Source organism: Thalassophryne amazonica, chromosome 12 (genome assembly GCF_902500255.1).
Source record: "Thalassophryne amazonica chromosome 12, fThaAma1.1, whole genome shotgun sequence".
In the NCBI taxonomy this organism is placed as follows: Eukaryota; Metazoa; Chordata; class Actinopteri; order Batrachoidiformes; family Batrachoididae; genus Thalassophryne; species Thalassophryne amazonica.
In genome coordinates this window covers 19,449,686-19,466,446 of record NC_047114.1, presented here as the reverse complement: position 1 = coordinate 19,466,446, position 16,761 = coordinate 19,449,686, and the positions used below count along the sequence as shown (strand labels likewise).

Genomic DNA, 16,761 nt, shown 5'->3' with positions numbered 1-16,761 from the left:
GTCGTCAGAGAACAGAGAACTTTCAGAAGAAGTCGGCATGAGGAGTTTATTCGGACATTCCATTGTTAACGGACATTTTGTAATGAAAGAATGTGCGGGCAGAGTCGCGTGTCGGGCCAGACCCGACCGCGGGGGATCGCGACAGGAAAAACACCTCCGTTGGAAACCTTAACGGGCAAGTTGGAACATGCCCAAGCTGTTAAACAATTTCTCAGTTACTCACTTGTTGAAAGCCATCAAAAGCCGCCTGAATTTTACAAATGGTTTTCAACACGGAGGTGTTTTTCCTGTCGCGGCGCACACAGATTCACCGAGTCGTCACGGAAACGACTCCCCGAATTTGCGCGCACGTCTTTCATTAAAAAATGTCCTTAAACAGTGGAATGTCCACATAAAGTCCTCATGCCGGCCTCTTCTGAATCTTCTCTGTTCTCTCACGGTGTCCTGGGTGAATTAAGCCTTAAATTAGGATGTTTTCAGGTCGAAACAGGCCGACGATGGCGCCTGGAAGCCCTGCAGGACGTCCCGGTCCGTGGGAAGTCCTTACAGCGACAGAAACACCCCATAATCTCTCATCAGCCGTTAAACTTTTCACCGAAAAATCAGCTTAATTTCTCGAATAGGTCCACTCGGATATTCCTCACAGGTCCAGAAAAAAGTTTGATAAAGCACGAGCAGCGTGTGAAACAAAGGAATTCAGCCGAGAGGGCCAGGACCACATCTCACTCAAGGCCTGCCCACAGGGAATGACGTCACCGACATGCGTGAAAAAACTCACGCATGCGCACAAGGGTTCAAGCAATGATTGGTGTAATCGCATGTCAATCAAATCCATATAGTTTTTTTTTTTTTATAAAACTGCCAGTTAGTTTTATAAGATACCTCGTATATGGTATATTTGAATATAGTAAATACAAGAATGATCGTTCTTGTATCAATGAGTGAATAATTTCAGTTTTTCTTCCACTGTTAGGATGTATCCTAAAATAGTATTTTCACAATATTTCAATACTTAATGGAACTACTTGTAAAATGTTCTGAATAAATCATCGATGTAATTAGCCATTGACTGCAGAAACTTTGACTATATGTCTGTACACCAAGTCCTGGGTCTTCCCTGGGGTCTCATCCCAGATGGATGTGCCTTGAACACCTCCCTAGGGAGGCACCTAGGGGGCATCCTGACCAGATTCCTGAACCACCTCAGCTGGCTCCTTTCAACGTGAAGGAGCAGCAGCTCTATTCCGAGCTCCCCACAGATGACTGAGCTTCACACCATATCACAAAGGGAGACACCAGCCACCCTCCTAAGGAAGCCCATTTTGGCCAACAGTCCTTCTACAGCCAGAGCTTTCAGCATTTCTGGCTGGTTCTCATCAACCCCCGGGGCCTTGCCACTGTGGAGTTGTTTGACTACCTCAGTGACTTCCACCAGGGAAAATCCTGCATCAGGTTCCAGCTCTGCATTACTATAGAGGACGCTCCATTCTGATGCAGGAGTTCCTCAAACAGGGCTGTGAAAACTCAGCAGATCCGCGGAATTCCGCGGATTTCATCATGGGGAGGGGCGCGGGAGTGTCAGTGTTGTACTCTTTAATTGTGATCGTTACTGAGTTTTTAAAATGTTTATCGCAAAGCATTCTCTTTTTTACAACATCATGCAAGTTTTATAAGTCCGTGGACACTGATCTGTGTGTTACAGATACAAATCAGTTTCCTCAGATCCGTGGAGTTTCGAGGAAAATAAATGCCACGCAAAGCCTGGCTGTTATGACAGTTGTCGGAAAGCGGGACTGGTTGGTTGCTGCGGTGACGCTGTGTGGCTCCTGTGCGAAGCCAGCTGAATGTAGCATGTGGACATCGCAAACTTTTAGAACTTTCAAGTTTTTAAAAGAAGAATTTTGCAGCATGTCTGTTTCACGGAGCGACATCAGACAGAGCGAAGATGGCGAGAAAGACGTTTTGAAAAAGTGTGATAAGGACAAGAATCTGTGGAATTGTTGCTGGCTTCATCAACACACCTGAAAGATAAACGGGAAAGCGAACTGGTAACAATTTTTTTCTCTCTCTGGAAATAAACATTGTGCTGTTCAAACAGGATTTCAGAAAAGATTATGGCCTTTTTTTTTCTTTCATTAATCTAGACTTTCTTTGATTGAAAAAAAGACATTGTAGGCTTTGCAATGAATTTAGGCTACATGAATTTACACAACAATGTAATTAGTTTTATTAATGGAGACTTTTTTCATGGGAAAAAAGACATTGTGGCTTTGAGTGGATTTACAGGAATTTACACAAGAATGTGTGGCTTTTTATTATTAGGTATGTTATTGATATTTTACCCTGATTTTTTTTTTTAAATATTCTACAATCTACCCCCTGCGAATTTTCCTCGGATTTCACAATTTTCATTTCACAGCCCTGCTCAAAGTGTTCCTTCCAGCGCCGGATTACATCCTCAGTTGAGGTCACAGAGTCCCATCCTTACTCAAATGAGATGATCACTCACTCATCCCCTTATCCGGGATCGGGTCGCGGGGGAAACAGCTCTAGAGCAGGGGACCCCAGACTTCCCTCTCCTAGGCCACATTGACCATCTCTGACTAGTGTATCCCAGGACCAGAGAGATCAGATGGTACAATCACAAAATCGATCATCGATCTTTGGGCTAGGGTGCTCTGGAACCATGTACACTTATGGGCATCCTTATGTTTGAACATGGTGTTTATTATGGACAGTCCATGACTAGCACAGAAGTCCAATAACAAACGAACGTTCGGATTTAGATCGGGGAGGCCATTACTCCCAATCACACCTCTGCAGGTGTCTCTGTCATTGCCCACATGTGCATTGAAGTCCCCCAGCAGAACAGTGGAGTCCCCCACTGGAGCGCCATACAGGACTCCATTCAGGGACTCAAAGAGGGCTGAATACACCAAACTGCTGTTCGGTACATACACATAAACAACAGTCACAGAGTGCCCCCCCCACAGCCAGCTGAAGGCTGCCCGGTGCCTCACACCCCAGGCTACTTCAGAGAAGAATAAGGTGCAACCCCTATCAAGGAGAGTGGATCCAGAACCAAGGCTGTGTGTGGAGACAAGGCCCACCCGATCTAACTGGTATTACTCCACCTCCCGCACAAGTTCCAGCTCCTTCCAACACAGAGAGGTGACATTCCACACCCCAAGAGCTAGCCCCTACCACCCAGGTCTGGTCCCCTGACTCCCTCAACTTTCACTGTCACCCATGGGACAATGCACCCGACACCAGCGGTTGCCCCTGTGAGTGGTGAGACCACAGGGTGGAGATGGCAGGTCCACAATGCCTTTTCGGGCTGTACCCGACTGGGCTCCGTGGCAAGCCCAGCTACCAGGCACTCGCTGACATGCCCTTCATCCAGGCCTGGCTTCATACGGGGGCCCCGGTCTTCTTCTGGGGCAGGTCACATTTCCTCTACCTTGTTTTTTCATGGTGTCTTCTGAACCAATCTTAGTCTGGCCCCTTGCCTGAGACCAATTTGCCATGGGAAGGATCCAGACTACACAGCTTTCAAGTTCATAGCAGCACACAAACCTCTCCACCATGATAAGGTGATAGTTTCCCAGAGAGGTTTGCATTTTGTATCACCAGTTCACAGCTTCATGATGAAGTGGAGAAGAAGGATTTTCTTTCACCAAAACATCAACTCTAGGTTTGCATCTCAGGTGTACCTTCTGGCAAATTGACAGTGAACATTCTGGTCTTCTTTTTAAGAAAATCCTCACACTTTAGATAGCGCCTGACAAAGTTTGATCCTGATCTGATCTGGATTGTTGATTTTGTGGACATTTGAATTTAATATTGAAAAGCCCATTTGGTGTACATTTTTTCCATGGTAAAATTTTGTGGAATTGGAAATGTGTTGGCGGAGGTTTGCACACTACGAGCGCATTGCTGTAGTTGTATTTTTGTTTTGTTGTTTGGTTTGCTTTTTGAATGGTGTGGGAATATAGAGACTTTGAATCAGTTTTACCTTTGCTTAAAATCCAAGTTTGTGTGGATGAACTGTCCATGAACTGACTTGTTTGTGTAAATTGTAGCTGTTTTAGGTAGCTTGTTATATTGTAACTGTGGTCACAATAGGCTCCAGCATCCCCCCACCCCACTGACCCTTGGAGTAAATGGGTATTGCGAATGAACGAATGAATTGTGTTCACAACATCATTGAGTAGAATATTAATTAATTTTCAAATGCTTAACATGGTCCGGGTCGTGGTGGAAGCAGAGTAAGCAGCTCATCCCACACTTACCTATCCTTGGTCTAGTCCTGTAACTCTTCCCAGGGGATCCCTAGGCATTCACAAACCAGATGGGAAATATAATGTCTCCAGCATGTCCTGGGTGTCCCCTGAGACCTCCTTCTGGTTGCATGTTCTTGGAAGACATCCTGATTCATTCACATCAGATATAATTTACGTAATGTAACTACCAAAATGGTTGTGTGGTAGGTCGTGAATAGTAATGGAGTGTGGTTCAGACAATATCACCCTATATGGAAGAGGAAAAAAGAGGAAAAAAATAGCTCTGCCAGCTGAGGGCCATCTGAAGCCTATGTAGTTGCATTTGTCTGATGTCTGTCTGCTTGTCCTTTAATGGACACTAAACAAAATGGATTATAAGCACAGCAGGATGTAAATGGTCATGATACATGTTTAAGAAGAAGGATGAGCACAGGATGATGTATAAGAGTGGAGGAAGTTGCACACAGGTGGACTATGGTCCTATGCAACTGGGAAGAAAGCAGGGGAGAGCATATCTAAACAACATTGGATGATGGTTTGTAGGATGAGTTCAGATGTAAAGAAGAGAAAGAAAGTGAGAGTTGAACCAAGGGACAGATGGTGCAATCTGAAGAAAGAAGTTGTGCAAAAATCATGGACGAGGTGAGACGACAAAGGAAAGGAGTTATAAATCAGATTGTTGAATAAAAGCTTGGAAGGATGAGAGAGGATGCCTGAGGAGTGAAGAAGAAATGTACTGGTGCTGTTTGTTTGTTTGTTTGTTTGTTTTAAGAATAATGGTGATGTGCAGAGCTGCATTAAGTACAGAGACATACAGTTGATCAGCTACAAGATGAAGTCATGGGAAAGAGTTGACGACAGCGTGAGAAAAGTGGTGATTTTCAAGCAACAATATGCTAAGAAGAGCAGTGCAGATGCAATGTTTGCTCAGAGTGTAGAGAAGGCCAGAAGGAGCTTATGACAGGGTGCAAGGGGAAGAGCTGTGGTATTGTATGAGGATGTCTGGAGTGGCTGAGAAGTATATGGGGGGAGGGGGGGGGGCAGGATATGTACAAGGACAGTGTGACAGATGTGACGTGTGGTAAGAATGACAAATGTGTTCAAGGTAGAGGTAGAATTACATCAGAGCCCCTTCTTCTTTGCAATGGTGATGAACAACTTAACTGATGACATCAAACAGGAGATTATGATTGTTTACAGATGATACTGTGGTCTGGAGTGATGGGAGGGGAGCAGTTTGAGACTAGCCTGAAGATGTGCTCTGGAGAGAAGCTGAATGAAAGTCAGTAGGAGCAAACCAGCACGAGCCCAGTGGAAGACTAATGTTAGAAAGAGCAAAGGCAAAGAAAGTAGATGAGATAAAATATATGGGGCCAACTGTCCAAATTTATCCAGAGAGTGGAAGAGAGGTGACGAAGAAAGTGCAGGCAGGGTGAGTGAATGGAGAAGAGTGTCAGGAGTGACTTGTGACAGAACAGAGCAGCTGTGTTGTATGGTTTTGAGGTAGTGGCATGAACAAAAAGACGGGAGGCAGATCTTGCAGGTGGAAATGCTGTGATTTTATTAGAAGCAATGAGGATGGATAGGATTAGGAATGAGCGTCACTGACAAAACAGGAAGGATGGGTTTGAAACAGCCACACAGGCAAGACTGAGATGGTTTGGACACGTGCAGAGGAGGGACGCAGGGTAAATAGGGAGAAGGATGCTGAGTATGGAGCCACAAGGCAGGATGAGAAGAGGGGTCCAAGAGGAGGTTCACGGATGTGCTGATTGAGGACTTGCTGATTGAGGACTTGCTGGTGGTTGGTGTGACAAAAGATGCAGAGGACCAGATGTGCTATGGTAAACCCCGCAACACCAGTCAAAGAACGTAGAAGAACTTTGAATTGGGTTTTCCCCACCATGCTAGAAGAGGCCAGTGGTGAACCACATTTATTCCAAGTTTGAGGAATGAATTGAATTTCTACACAGTGTTGTTCATGAATTGTTTTATGTCTTAAGGACAAGAACACATTGTACATTTTGTTGCAGCTCACATTTCATTGTGCATTATATTCCAGGTGATCGCCCTGTCCAAACAGCAGGGTCTACTTCACTCCCCCCGCTCAGAGGACGGTGGCAGCACTGTCAGCTGCACTGGATCCATCCGGTACCGAGCCCTGACAGACCAGGACCCATCACCGCCCGCTTCAACCACTGGAGCAGTCGGTGGAGGAGGTCTGAACTGCAACAACAGTTGTTGAGTTTTACTGTTGCTTTAAAGGATTTTTCATTCTGTTTAAATATTTCAACTTAAATTTTAATATTTGCCGGATTATTGTCGGATTTATTGTTTTCTGATACACTGCAACAGGTGGGCCGTGAGGAATCATGAAACATTAACTAATAAAAATGCATTTCATTTTCAATCTTATAATTAAAGTTTTAAATTGTAGACAAAAAAACATTACTTTTAAAGTGTAATCACAAGTCATCAAATGCAATTGTGGGATTTCAGTTGTTTTGTTTTTCATTTACCAAACCTAGTTCAACATATATGCAGAAATACTTACAATGAGTAGAGCTGGTTAAGGAAGATGAATTTAAATATTTTGGTTCAATTATCCAAAGTAATGGAGAGTGTGGTAGAGAGGTGAAGAAGACAGTGCAGGCAGGGTGGAGTGGGTAGAGAAAGGTGGCAGGAGTGAATTGTGACAGAAGGATATCTGCAAGAGTGAAGGGGGAAGTCAACAAGACAGGAATGAGACCCGCTGTTCTGTATGGCTGGGAGATGGTGGCACTAACAAAAGACAGGAGGCAGAGCTGGGTGTGGCAGAGTTGAAGATGCTGCGATTTTCTTTGGGAGTCCCGAGAATGGACAGGATTAGGAATGCACATATCAGAGGGACAGCTCAGATTGGACGGTTTGGAGACAAAGTCAGAGAGATGAGATTGAGATGTTTGGACATGTGCAGAGGAAGGACTCAGGGTATACAGTGCATTCAGAAAATACTCACAGCACTTCACTTTTTCCACATTTTGCCTCATTCCAAAATGGAGTCAATTATTTTTTTTCCTTCAAACTTCTACTCACAACATCCCATAATGACAATATGAATGATGTTTTTTTTTGCAAATTTATTAAAATAAAAAACAAAGAAATCACCTGTACATAAGTATTCACACCCTTTGCTCAATACTTTGTTGATGCACCTTTTGCACGAATTACAGCCTCACGTTTTTTTGAATTGGCTCTCACTGCGGTATTGTATCACTTCCTGTTCTGGAGCACAGCAGTGTTTTTCTGTATCTGTTAGCTGTTTAATCTGCACAGTTAGATTGATCTAGTTAACTAGATAACGATTTGTTTCACAGTGTAATCTTCACGTGCCTTAACTAAAGCACTCCCTCTGCTGAATCATCTCTAAATTATTTACACATTATTCACTTTGCGTGTTTTTAGGAATCCGCTAACTTAGCGCAGCTACTAGCGCCTAGCCGGTTTAGCATGGCGGCTTCTCCTGTCTCTCCCGCACTTTTCTGCTCTGGGTGTGAAATGTTTAGTTATTCCTCGGCCTCCTTTAGCAGTAATGGTACTCGTAATAAGTGTAGCTTATTCGTAGCTTTGGAGGCCAGGCTGGGCGAATTGGAGACTTGGCTCCGCACCTTGGAAAATCCTACAGCTAGCCAGGCCCCTGTAGTCGGTGCGGACCAAGGTAGCTTAGTTAGTTCCCTCCCGGCAGATCCCGAGCAGCCGGGAGAGCAGGCCGACTGGGTGACTGTGAGGAGGAAGCGTAGTCCTAAACAGAAGCCCCGTGTACACCACCAACCCGTTCACATCGCTAACCGTTTTTCCCCATTCGGCGACACACCCACTGAGGATCAAACTCTGGTTATTGGCGACTCTGTTTTGAGAAATGTAAAGTTAGCGACACCAGCAACCATAGTCAATTGTCTTCCGGGGGCCAGAGCAGACAACATTGAAGGAAATTTGAAACTGCTGGCTAAGGCTAAGCGTAAATTTGGTAAGATTGTAATTCACGTCAGCAGTAATGACACCCGGTTACGCCAATCAGAGGTCACTAAAATTAATATTGAATCGGTGTGTAACAATGTCAGACTCTATAGTTTTCTCTGGACCCCTCCCCAATCAGACCGGGAGTGACATGTTTAGCCGCATGTTCTCCTTGAATTGCTGGCTGTCTGAGTGGTGTCCAAAAAATTAGGTGGGCTTCATAGATAATTGGCAAAGCTTCTGGGGAAAATCTGGTCTTGTTAGGAGAGACGGCATCCATCCCACTTTGGATGGAGCAGCTCTCATTTCTAGAAATCTGGCCAATTTTCTTAATCCTCCAAACCGTGACTATCCAGGGTTGGGACCAGGAAGCAGAGTTGTAGTCTTACACACCTCTCTGCAGCTTCTCTCCCCCTGCCATCCCCTCATTACCCCATCCCCGTAGAGACGGTGCCTGCTCCCAGACCAACAACAACCAGTAAAAATCTATTTAAGCATAAAAATTCAAAAAGAAAAAATAATATAGCACCTTCAACTGCACCACAGACTAAAACAGTTAAATGTGGTCTATTAAACATTAGATCTCTCTCTTCTAAGTCCCTGTTAGTAAATGATATAATAAAGGATCAACATATTGATTTAGTCTGCCTTACAGAAACCTGGTTACAGCAGGATGAATATGTTAGTTTAAATGAGTCAACACCCTCGAGTCACACTAACTGCCAGAATGCTCGTAGCACGGGCCGAGGCGGAGGATTAGCAGCAATCTTCCACTCCAGCCTATTAATTAATCAAAAACCCAGACAGAGCTTTAATTCATTTAATTCATCAAAGCAGATAACCCGTAAGTTGGAGAGGAAATGGCGTCTCACTAATTTAGAAGATCTTCACTTAGCCTGGAAAAAGAGTCTGCTGCTCTATAAAAAAGCCCTCCGTAAAGCTAGGACATCTTACTACTCATCACTAATTGAAGAAAATAAAAACAACCCCAGGTTTCTTTTCAGCACTGTAGCCAGGCTGACAAAGAGTCAGAGCTCTATTGAGCCGAGCATTCCTTTAACTTTAACTAGTAATGACTTCATGACTTTCTTTGCTAATAAAATTTTAACTATTAGAGAACAAATTACTCATAACCATCCCAAGACATATCGTTCTCTTTGGCTGCTTTCAGTGATGCCGGTATTTGGTTAGACTCTTTCTCTCCGATTGTTCTGTCTGAGTTATTTTCATTAGTTACTTCCTCCAAACCATCAACATGTCTATTAGACCCCATTCCTACCAGGCTGCTCAAGGAAGCCCTACCAATAATTAATGCTTTGATCTTAAATATGATCAATCTATCTTTATTAGTTGGCTATGTACCACAGGCTTTGAAGGTGGCAGTAATTAAACCATTACTTAAAAAGCCATCACTTGACCCAGCTATCTTAGCTAATTATAGGCCAATCTCCAACCTTCCTTTTCTGTCAAAAATAATTGAAAGGGTAGTTGTAAAACAGCTAACTGATCATCTGCAGAGGAATGGTCTATTTGAAGAGTTTCAGTCAGGGTTTAGAATTCATCATAGTACAGAAACAGCATTAGTGAAGGTTACAAATGATCTTCTTATGGCCTCAGACAGTGGACTCATCTCTGTGCTTGTTCTGTTAGACCTCAGTGCTGCTTTTGATACTGTTAACCATAAAATTTTATTACAGAGATTAGAGCATGCCATAGGTATTAAAGGCACTGCGCTGCGGTGGTTTGAATCATATTTATCTAATAGATTACAATTTGTTCATGTAAATGGGGAATCTTCTTCACAGACTAAGGTTAATTATGGAGTTCCACAAGGTTCTGTGCTAGGACCAATTTTATTCACTTTATACATGCTTCCCTTAGGCAGTATTATTAGACAGCATTGCTTAAATTTTCATTGTTACGCAGATTATACTCAGCTTTATCTATCCATGAAACCAGAGGACACACACCAATTAGCTAAACTGCAGGATTGTCTTACAGACATAAAGACATGGATGACCTCTAATTTCCTGCTTTTAAACTCAGATAAAACTGAAGTTATTGTACTTGGCCCCACAAATCTTAGAAACATGGTGTCTAACCAGATCCTTACTCTGGATGGCATTACCCTGACCTCTAGTAATACTGTGAGAAATCTTGGAGTCATTTTTGATCAGGATATGTCCTTCAATGTGCATATTAAGCAAATATGTAGGACTGCTTTTTTGCATTTGCGCAATATCTCTAAAATTAGAAGGTCTTGTCTCAGAGTGATGCTGAAAAACTAATTCATGCATTTATTTCCTCTAGGCTGGACTATTATAATTCATTATTATCAGGTTGTCCTAAAAATTCCCTGAAAAGCCTTCAGTTAATTCAAAATGCTGCAGCTAGAGTACTGACAGGGACTAGAAGGAGAGAGCATATCTCACCCATATTGGCCTCTCTTCATTGGCTTCCTGTTAATTCTAGAATAGAATTTAAAATTCTTCTTCTTACTTGTAAGGTTTTGAATAATCAGGTCCCATCTTATCTTAGGGACCTCATAGTACCATATTACCCCAATAGAGCGCTTCGGTCTCAGACTGCAGGCTTACTTGTAGTTCCTAGGGTTTGTAAGAATAGAATGGGAGGCAGAGCCTTCAGCTTTCAGGCTCCTCTCCTCTGGAACCAGCTCCCAATTCAGATCAGGGAGACAGACACCCTCTCTACTTTTAAGATTAGGCTTAAAACTTTCCTTTTTGCTAAAGCTTATAGTTAGGGCTGGATCAGGTGACCCTGAACCATCCCTTAGTTATGCTGCTATAGACTTAGACTGCTGGGGGGTTCCCATGATGCACTGAGTGTTTCTTTCTGTTTTTGCTCTGTATGCGCCACTCTGCATTTAATCATTAGTGATTGATCTCTGCTCCCCTCCACAGCATGTCTTTTTCCTGGTTCTCTCCCTCAGCCCCAACCAGTCCCAGCAGAAGACTGCCCCTCCCTGAGCCTGGTTCTGCTGGAGGTTTCTTCCTGTTAAAAGGGAGTTTTTCCTTCCCACTGTCGCCAAGTACTTGCTCACAGGGGGTCGTTTTGACTTTTGGGGTTTTTCTGTAATTATTGTTTGGCTTTGCCTTGCAATATGAAGCGCCTTGGGGCAAGTGTTTGTTGTGATTTGGCGCTATCTAAATAAAATTGATTTGATTTGATTTGATTTGAATATGATACCACAAGCTCGATGCACCCGATCTTTGGGTAGTTTTGCACCTCTCAATATCCATCAGGTTGGTTGGGGACCATCAGTGCACACCCATTTTCAGATCTCTCCAGAAATGTTCAATCCGATTCAGGTCTGGGCTCTGGCTGGGCCATTTCTTGGCTGTGTGCTTAGGGTCATTGTCCTGCTGAAAGATGAACCGTCGCCCCAGTCTGAGGTCTCAAGAGCACTCTGGAGCAGGTTTTCATCCAGAATGTTTCTGTACATTGCTGCATTCATCTTTCCCTCAAATCTGACTAGTCTCCCAGTTCCTGTCACTGAAAAACATCCCCACAGCATGATGCTGCCACCACCATGCTTCACTGTAGGGATGGTGCCTGGTTTCTTCCAAATATGGGAGAAAACACATCATTTAGGCTTATTAATAAAGAGAATCATGTGGCTGTTTGTTTCGATACAATTTCATATGACGATTTCATGTACAATTTCATGTGACAGTTCAGTTACTGCATGCCCATAAATGCCCATAAATGGGCATGCAGTAACTGAACCGGTGTGACAGAGATGCACAGGCTCGCTGCGCTGTGTCTTTCTGTTCACTCCTGTTAATGTCCTCTGCTCCTGTTAATTTATTTAGGATGAAAGTAGCGTATGCACACCACATACTTTACACTATTCTCCTTTGTTGACTGAGTCATCCTGTTGCTTTCATTCCCGCAGTGCTCAATTTTGAGCTTCATGGCAAAGGCTGCCAATATTTATGTACATGTAGTTTTTTTTTTATTTTATTTTTTATAAGTTTGTAAAAATCTAAAAAAAAGTTTTTCACATTGTCATTATGGGGTATTGTGTGAAGAATTTTGAGGAAAAAAATGAATTTCATCCATTTTGTAATCGGGCTGTAACATAAAATATGGAAAAAGTGAAGCACTGTGAATACTTTCAGGATTCACCGTATACTCAGTGGTGGGCACAGATAATCAAAAAATTAACTTTGATAACAGATAATCAGATAACTGAAAAGTTATCTTTGATAAAGATAAAACGATAAACCACCCAAAAATGTATCAGAAGTTACAGATAACCGATAAATTCCAGTATTGTCTCTAGTACATTTGCAACTACTAATAAAGTGAATTTGAGTTTTAACACCACGATCGCTTCTGGGAGCATCACAAGTGACAACAGACCCAAACAATGAGCCCACACTTCTGTCTTTGAACATCTTGCCCCCTGCTGGAAGGTCTTGTTTACTTCACAGCTTCCAGCACAGGTGCAAGCTGAGAGCAGCCAGCTCTCTACCAATCACAACGCTCCGGTCAGGCGGAGGTCTTGGAAAATAAAGCAGTACTGACTTATGGTTTTGATTTCTAAATAACATTAATACCGATAGAATAACAGACAGAGTAGACTTTGATGAATCTGCATGTGCAGCAGTCAGTGTGTGCAGAAAAGAAAAAAGTTTGAGTATCGTTCTTTTTACAAGAGGATTGTTCAATATCAATACCAGCGTTGGTATCGATATTATCGATATTAGGATCGATCCACCCACCTCTAATAGAAGCATCTCTCTTCTGTTTGCAGAGGGTAGAACTATACATCTGTTAAGAAACTTTTAACAGGTAGGTCCTCAATGATTTTAAATTTTAAAAATGTTTGCTGTTCAGCTTTGTTTACTACGTTATCGGTCTAAAAGTTATCGGGAAAAAAATTATTGGAAGATAATTAGTCCGATAGTGGTTTTTAAAGTTATCTAAAAAGATAATCCGATAATGAAAACATTACCTTCGATAATTATCTGTTATCCGATTATCAGAACTGTGCCCACCACTGCGTATACTGTAAATCGAAGGATGCTGAGGATGGAGCCACCAGACAGGACGAAGGAGGCCAAGGAGGAGGTTTATAGATGTGTGGGAGGACATGCAGGTGATTGGCATTACAGAGGAAGATGCAGAAGACAGGGTGAGATGTTGCCACCTAATGGGAACAGCCACAAGTGAAGAATTAACACATTTTTCTTTCTGGAGTATAAGTCACAGGGCCACCCAAAGTCGTAAAAAAGACATACGTTGGAAAATACAGTATATTAAAATATAAACCATAAATCCTGTCTATAATATCACACATTATATAATGTCTCTGAACTTAAATAGTTGCTGGCTGTCTTTTCTCCTTGGTCAACATACCACTTCCAGGCTGTCCTTGTTGCTACAGCAAGCAATAAAAGTTGAACATTTCTACACCCACAGAAAGCAGTAGTGGAATTTTCTGTAACCCTGTCTTTAATTCCTTGTATTATGCGGATACTTGGGGGATAAAAGCTATTCTGATTGTGATTCTGATCTCAAAAAATTAAACATCCAGTTTTCCATCTCCTGCTTACAACCAACAGTTCAGTGCAGCATTAAAAGGTTTTCTGAGTATGGAGGGTTGTAAATATAAATCTAGTCAATACTGCAGCATTAATTTTTCTGATCTGAAATTACAATATTACAGTAATTAATGTATTGTTGTCATACATTGATCAAGGTAGTTGCCGTTATGGCTAACCGTATGTTCATGGATTTGTCTTCACTGTGTAGGTGGAGGTTTGGAAAGAAGTGGCAGCATAATTCGTGTTGAAGCTCACCCAGAGTCCAGATCCAACAAACCCATTGTAAAACCTCCGAGCACTGATGGCAGTGGCTCCTGGCGATGGAAACCACCTGAACAAAGACCTTCTCTTCGTCAGTCTGCGTTCGCCCTCAATGACTTAAACAGGAACACAGACAGCTGTGATTCTCTGAGGGATGGAATCTCAGTTGATGGCCGAAGGAGTGTGATAGGAACAGAAACAGAGACTGAAGGCGGAGGATTAGGAGGAGTCAGTGTGTACAATAATAATCATCCACACATTGTACATCCTTTACAAACCAGTGACCCAAAAATCTTCCAACACTCCAATTTTAACCCAAACAATCCCAGCAATCCTAACTTTAACAACGCTCACCTTAACTACTACCCAACCACTATGAATTCCACTTCTCCCTTTACCAGCAGTGCCACATTTGCTCCTCCCTTCCATCCCCACCCTCAGGCCATTACAACCATCAGGGTGACCCCAGTGGAGAGGACAGCTGCTAGCAGCGACGGTGGCTCTGACTGCCAGTCAGTGGCCTCTTCCAGCCGTGAGTCCACGCTGCAAAGGAAAAACAGCACTAGTATTGTCCAAATGCCTGACCGTGCACCCACCCCTGACCTCCACAGCAACCACCATCTCTGCGACGACGGCAACCCTCATGACACTGAGAGCAGCAACCGTTTCTATGACAACCATGGCAACCGATTTCAAGACAACCCCAACCACCCTAACAGACAAGGGATATTTGGCCGTCCAAGCCCGACTCCTCCACCTACCTTACCCCGCCCCATCCTCACTCACACGCCACCTCCTACCCTGGGATTGGCCTATAAAGAATGAAACAATCGGCCCTAAATTTAATTGCTCTGTATCTTTGAAAAACAAAATCCCCCTGACCTGTTATTTAAAAAATAAATCTGCTGTTAGCCAGGGTTGACCTGTAAGGGATTAACTTCTGCACATTTCTTAACTTCAGCTTTCAACCTGGTCAGTTAGGTAACACTGCTCACATGACTCACCTGGGATCAACATTTCTGTCCCTTCTGTCTACCGTCTGGTTTGGTCCCAAAACTAATGGTGACGGTGTGGTCTGCTTCCAATCACAAGCCGTAGAGTGCAGCCAAAATTAACCCCACCCGCCCACCTGCCCACTGTTGAACCAGGCAGAAAGGAAGCATAAATCTCACAGCTCAAGAAATACAAGGTGAGTCTGAGTCATGAGTTTTCCTTCATGTGTTTTTGCCTTGAACTGCTGGGTTTTCCAGCAATTATGGTTTTTGTAAATGTCACCAAGTGGGTGCATTTGCTTGAACAGAATAATGGGCTAAATTATCTGCTGAGCCTCCAGTGTGTCTGAGCGCTCACAGTCACCGAGCCGTCAATGGCCTACATGTTCGGTATCTCTTACCTGTATTCATCCTGTTCACTATCACACGATCGGGTATGTACGCTTTTGAGTGACATTGACATTGACATTGAAATTACCATTCAAAGCCAACTGCTGTGCTTCGTTTGTACAAATGAATGTGGGCGGCTGCAGTGGAATTAAAACCTGCTGTTTTGTACAGGAGTCCACTTTGGGCAATAATCGCCTCTTTGTTCATGATGGTGTTGTGTTGGTGTTGATAACATTATAACAAGAGGCAGAAGTAATGTATTTGTATTTTCCACATGCTGTGTTTTTAAAATGTGCAGTATATGAATAATGCATATCATTGCTGTGCTGTGCACTGGTATATACAGTATGTCAATCATCTGAGCACATCGTGCTGAAGTCCAAAGACTGAGGTCAGCTAAGCAGTTGTTATTTTGTTAATTCAGCTGTCATCACCATCATACTGAAGCCTGTACTCTTGAAATGTTTGTTCGTGTTGGTCCAATCAGTGTTCTGTCACGGTTTTAAGGCTGCATCATCTGCTTCATTCGCGCTTTGCAAAAATCACATCCATCGTGTTTGCAAATGACCCCTATGTTTTATTTATCAATAATTATATTTAATTGTTAGCTGAATGGTCAACTTATTTTTCCATCCAGATGCACAGGGTGGTTAATTAATTTTAATTATATGACTGAGTGTATCCTTGTCATTTGATTGGTGGGTTGTATGTCACATGACATGGATTATTCATACTATTTGCTGCTGCGTTTCATTGACCGTGCAATAGTTCTTTTTAGCGTGCAATTTTAGAGCTATTTCAAATTTGCTGTTGCACACCCTGACCACTGCGCACGGTCACACTACCGGGGACGGCGTTTAGCTAAACATTAGCCAAAGTTTGTTTTGCTGACGGTCGACGATTTGAAGGAGATAACTGACGCTGCTAATTCTTCTAACACACACACACACAAAAAACAAATCCACTCCACTGTAAGCCATCTGGAGGCATGAAAAGCTGACAAGCCTGACAAATTTCTGACGTGATTTGTCGCTGGACTGAGGAACTACACTAAGTCTTTTTTTTTGGAAGTATACGAAGTCAGTGGACGGCATCACAGACTGCATCGTCACAATTAGACTCCTATTTCAAGTTCGTGTTGGACTGTTGATGTCAAAGTAAAATGTAAGAAAATGTAAGTCCTTTTTCTGTTGTTTCTAAATTAAATAAATAAATGACAAGGATCTGTTTTAGCCGTTATATAATACAAATAATGAATGTTTTTTT

At 42.8% G+C, this 16,761-nt stretch overlaps 1 protein-coding gene across 1 annotated transcript in view; it reads left to right on the top strand.

The window, feature by feature from the left end:
• The window catches only part of LOC117521990 (phospholipid phosphatase-related protein type 4-like), a 103,794-nt gene extending 87,651 nt beyond the window's left edge, over nucleotides 1-16,143 (top strand). The window contains exons 10-11 of the mRNA XM_034183354.1: nucleotides 6,346-6,502; nucleotides 14,061-16,143. Coding sequence (XP_034039245.1) covers nucleotides 6,346-6,502; nucleotides 14,061-14,938 — 1,035 coding nt within the window. The 3' untranslated portion in view covers nucleotides 14,939-16,143. The remainder of the gene's footprint in view (nucleotides 1-6,345; nucleotides 6,503-14,060) is intronic.
• Nucleotides 16,144-16,761: the final 618 nt, after the last annotated feature.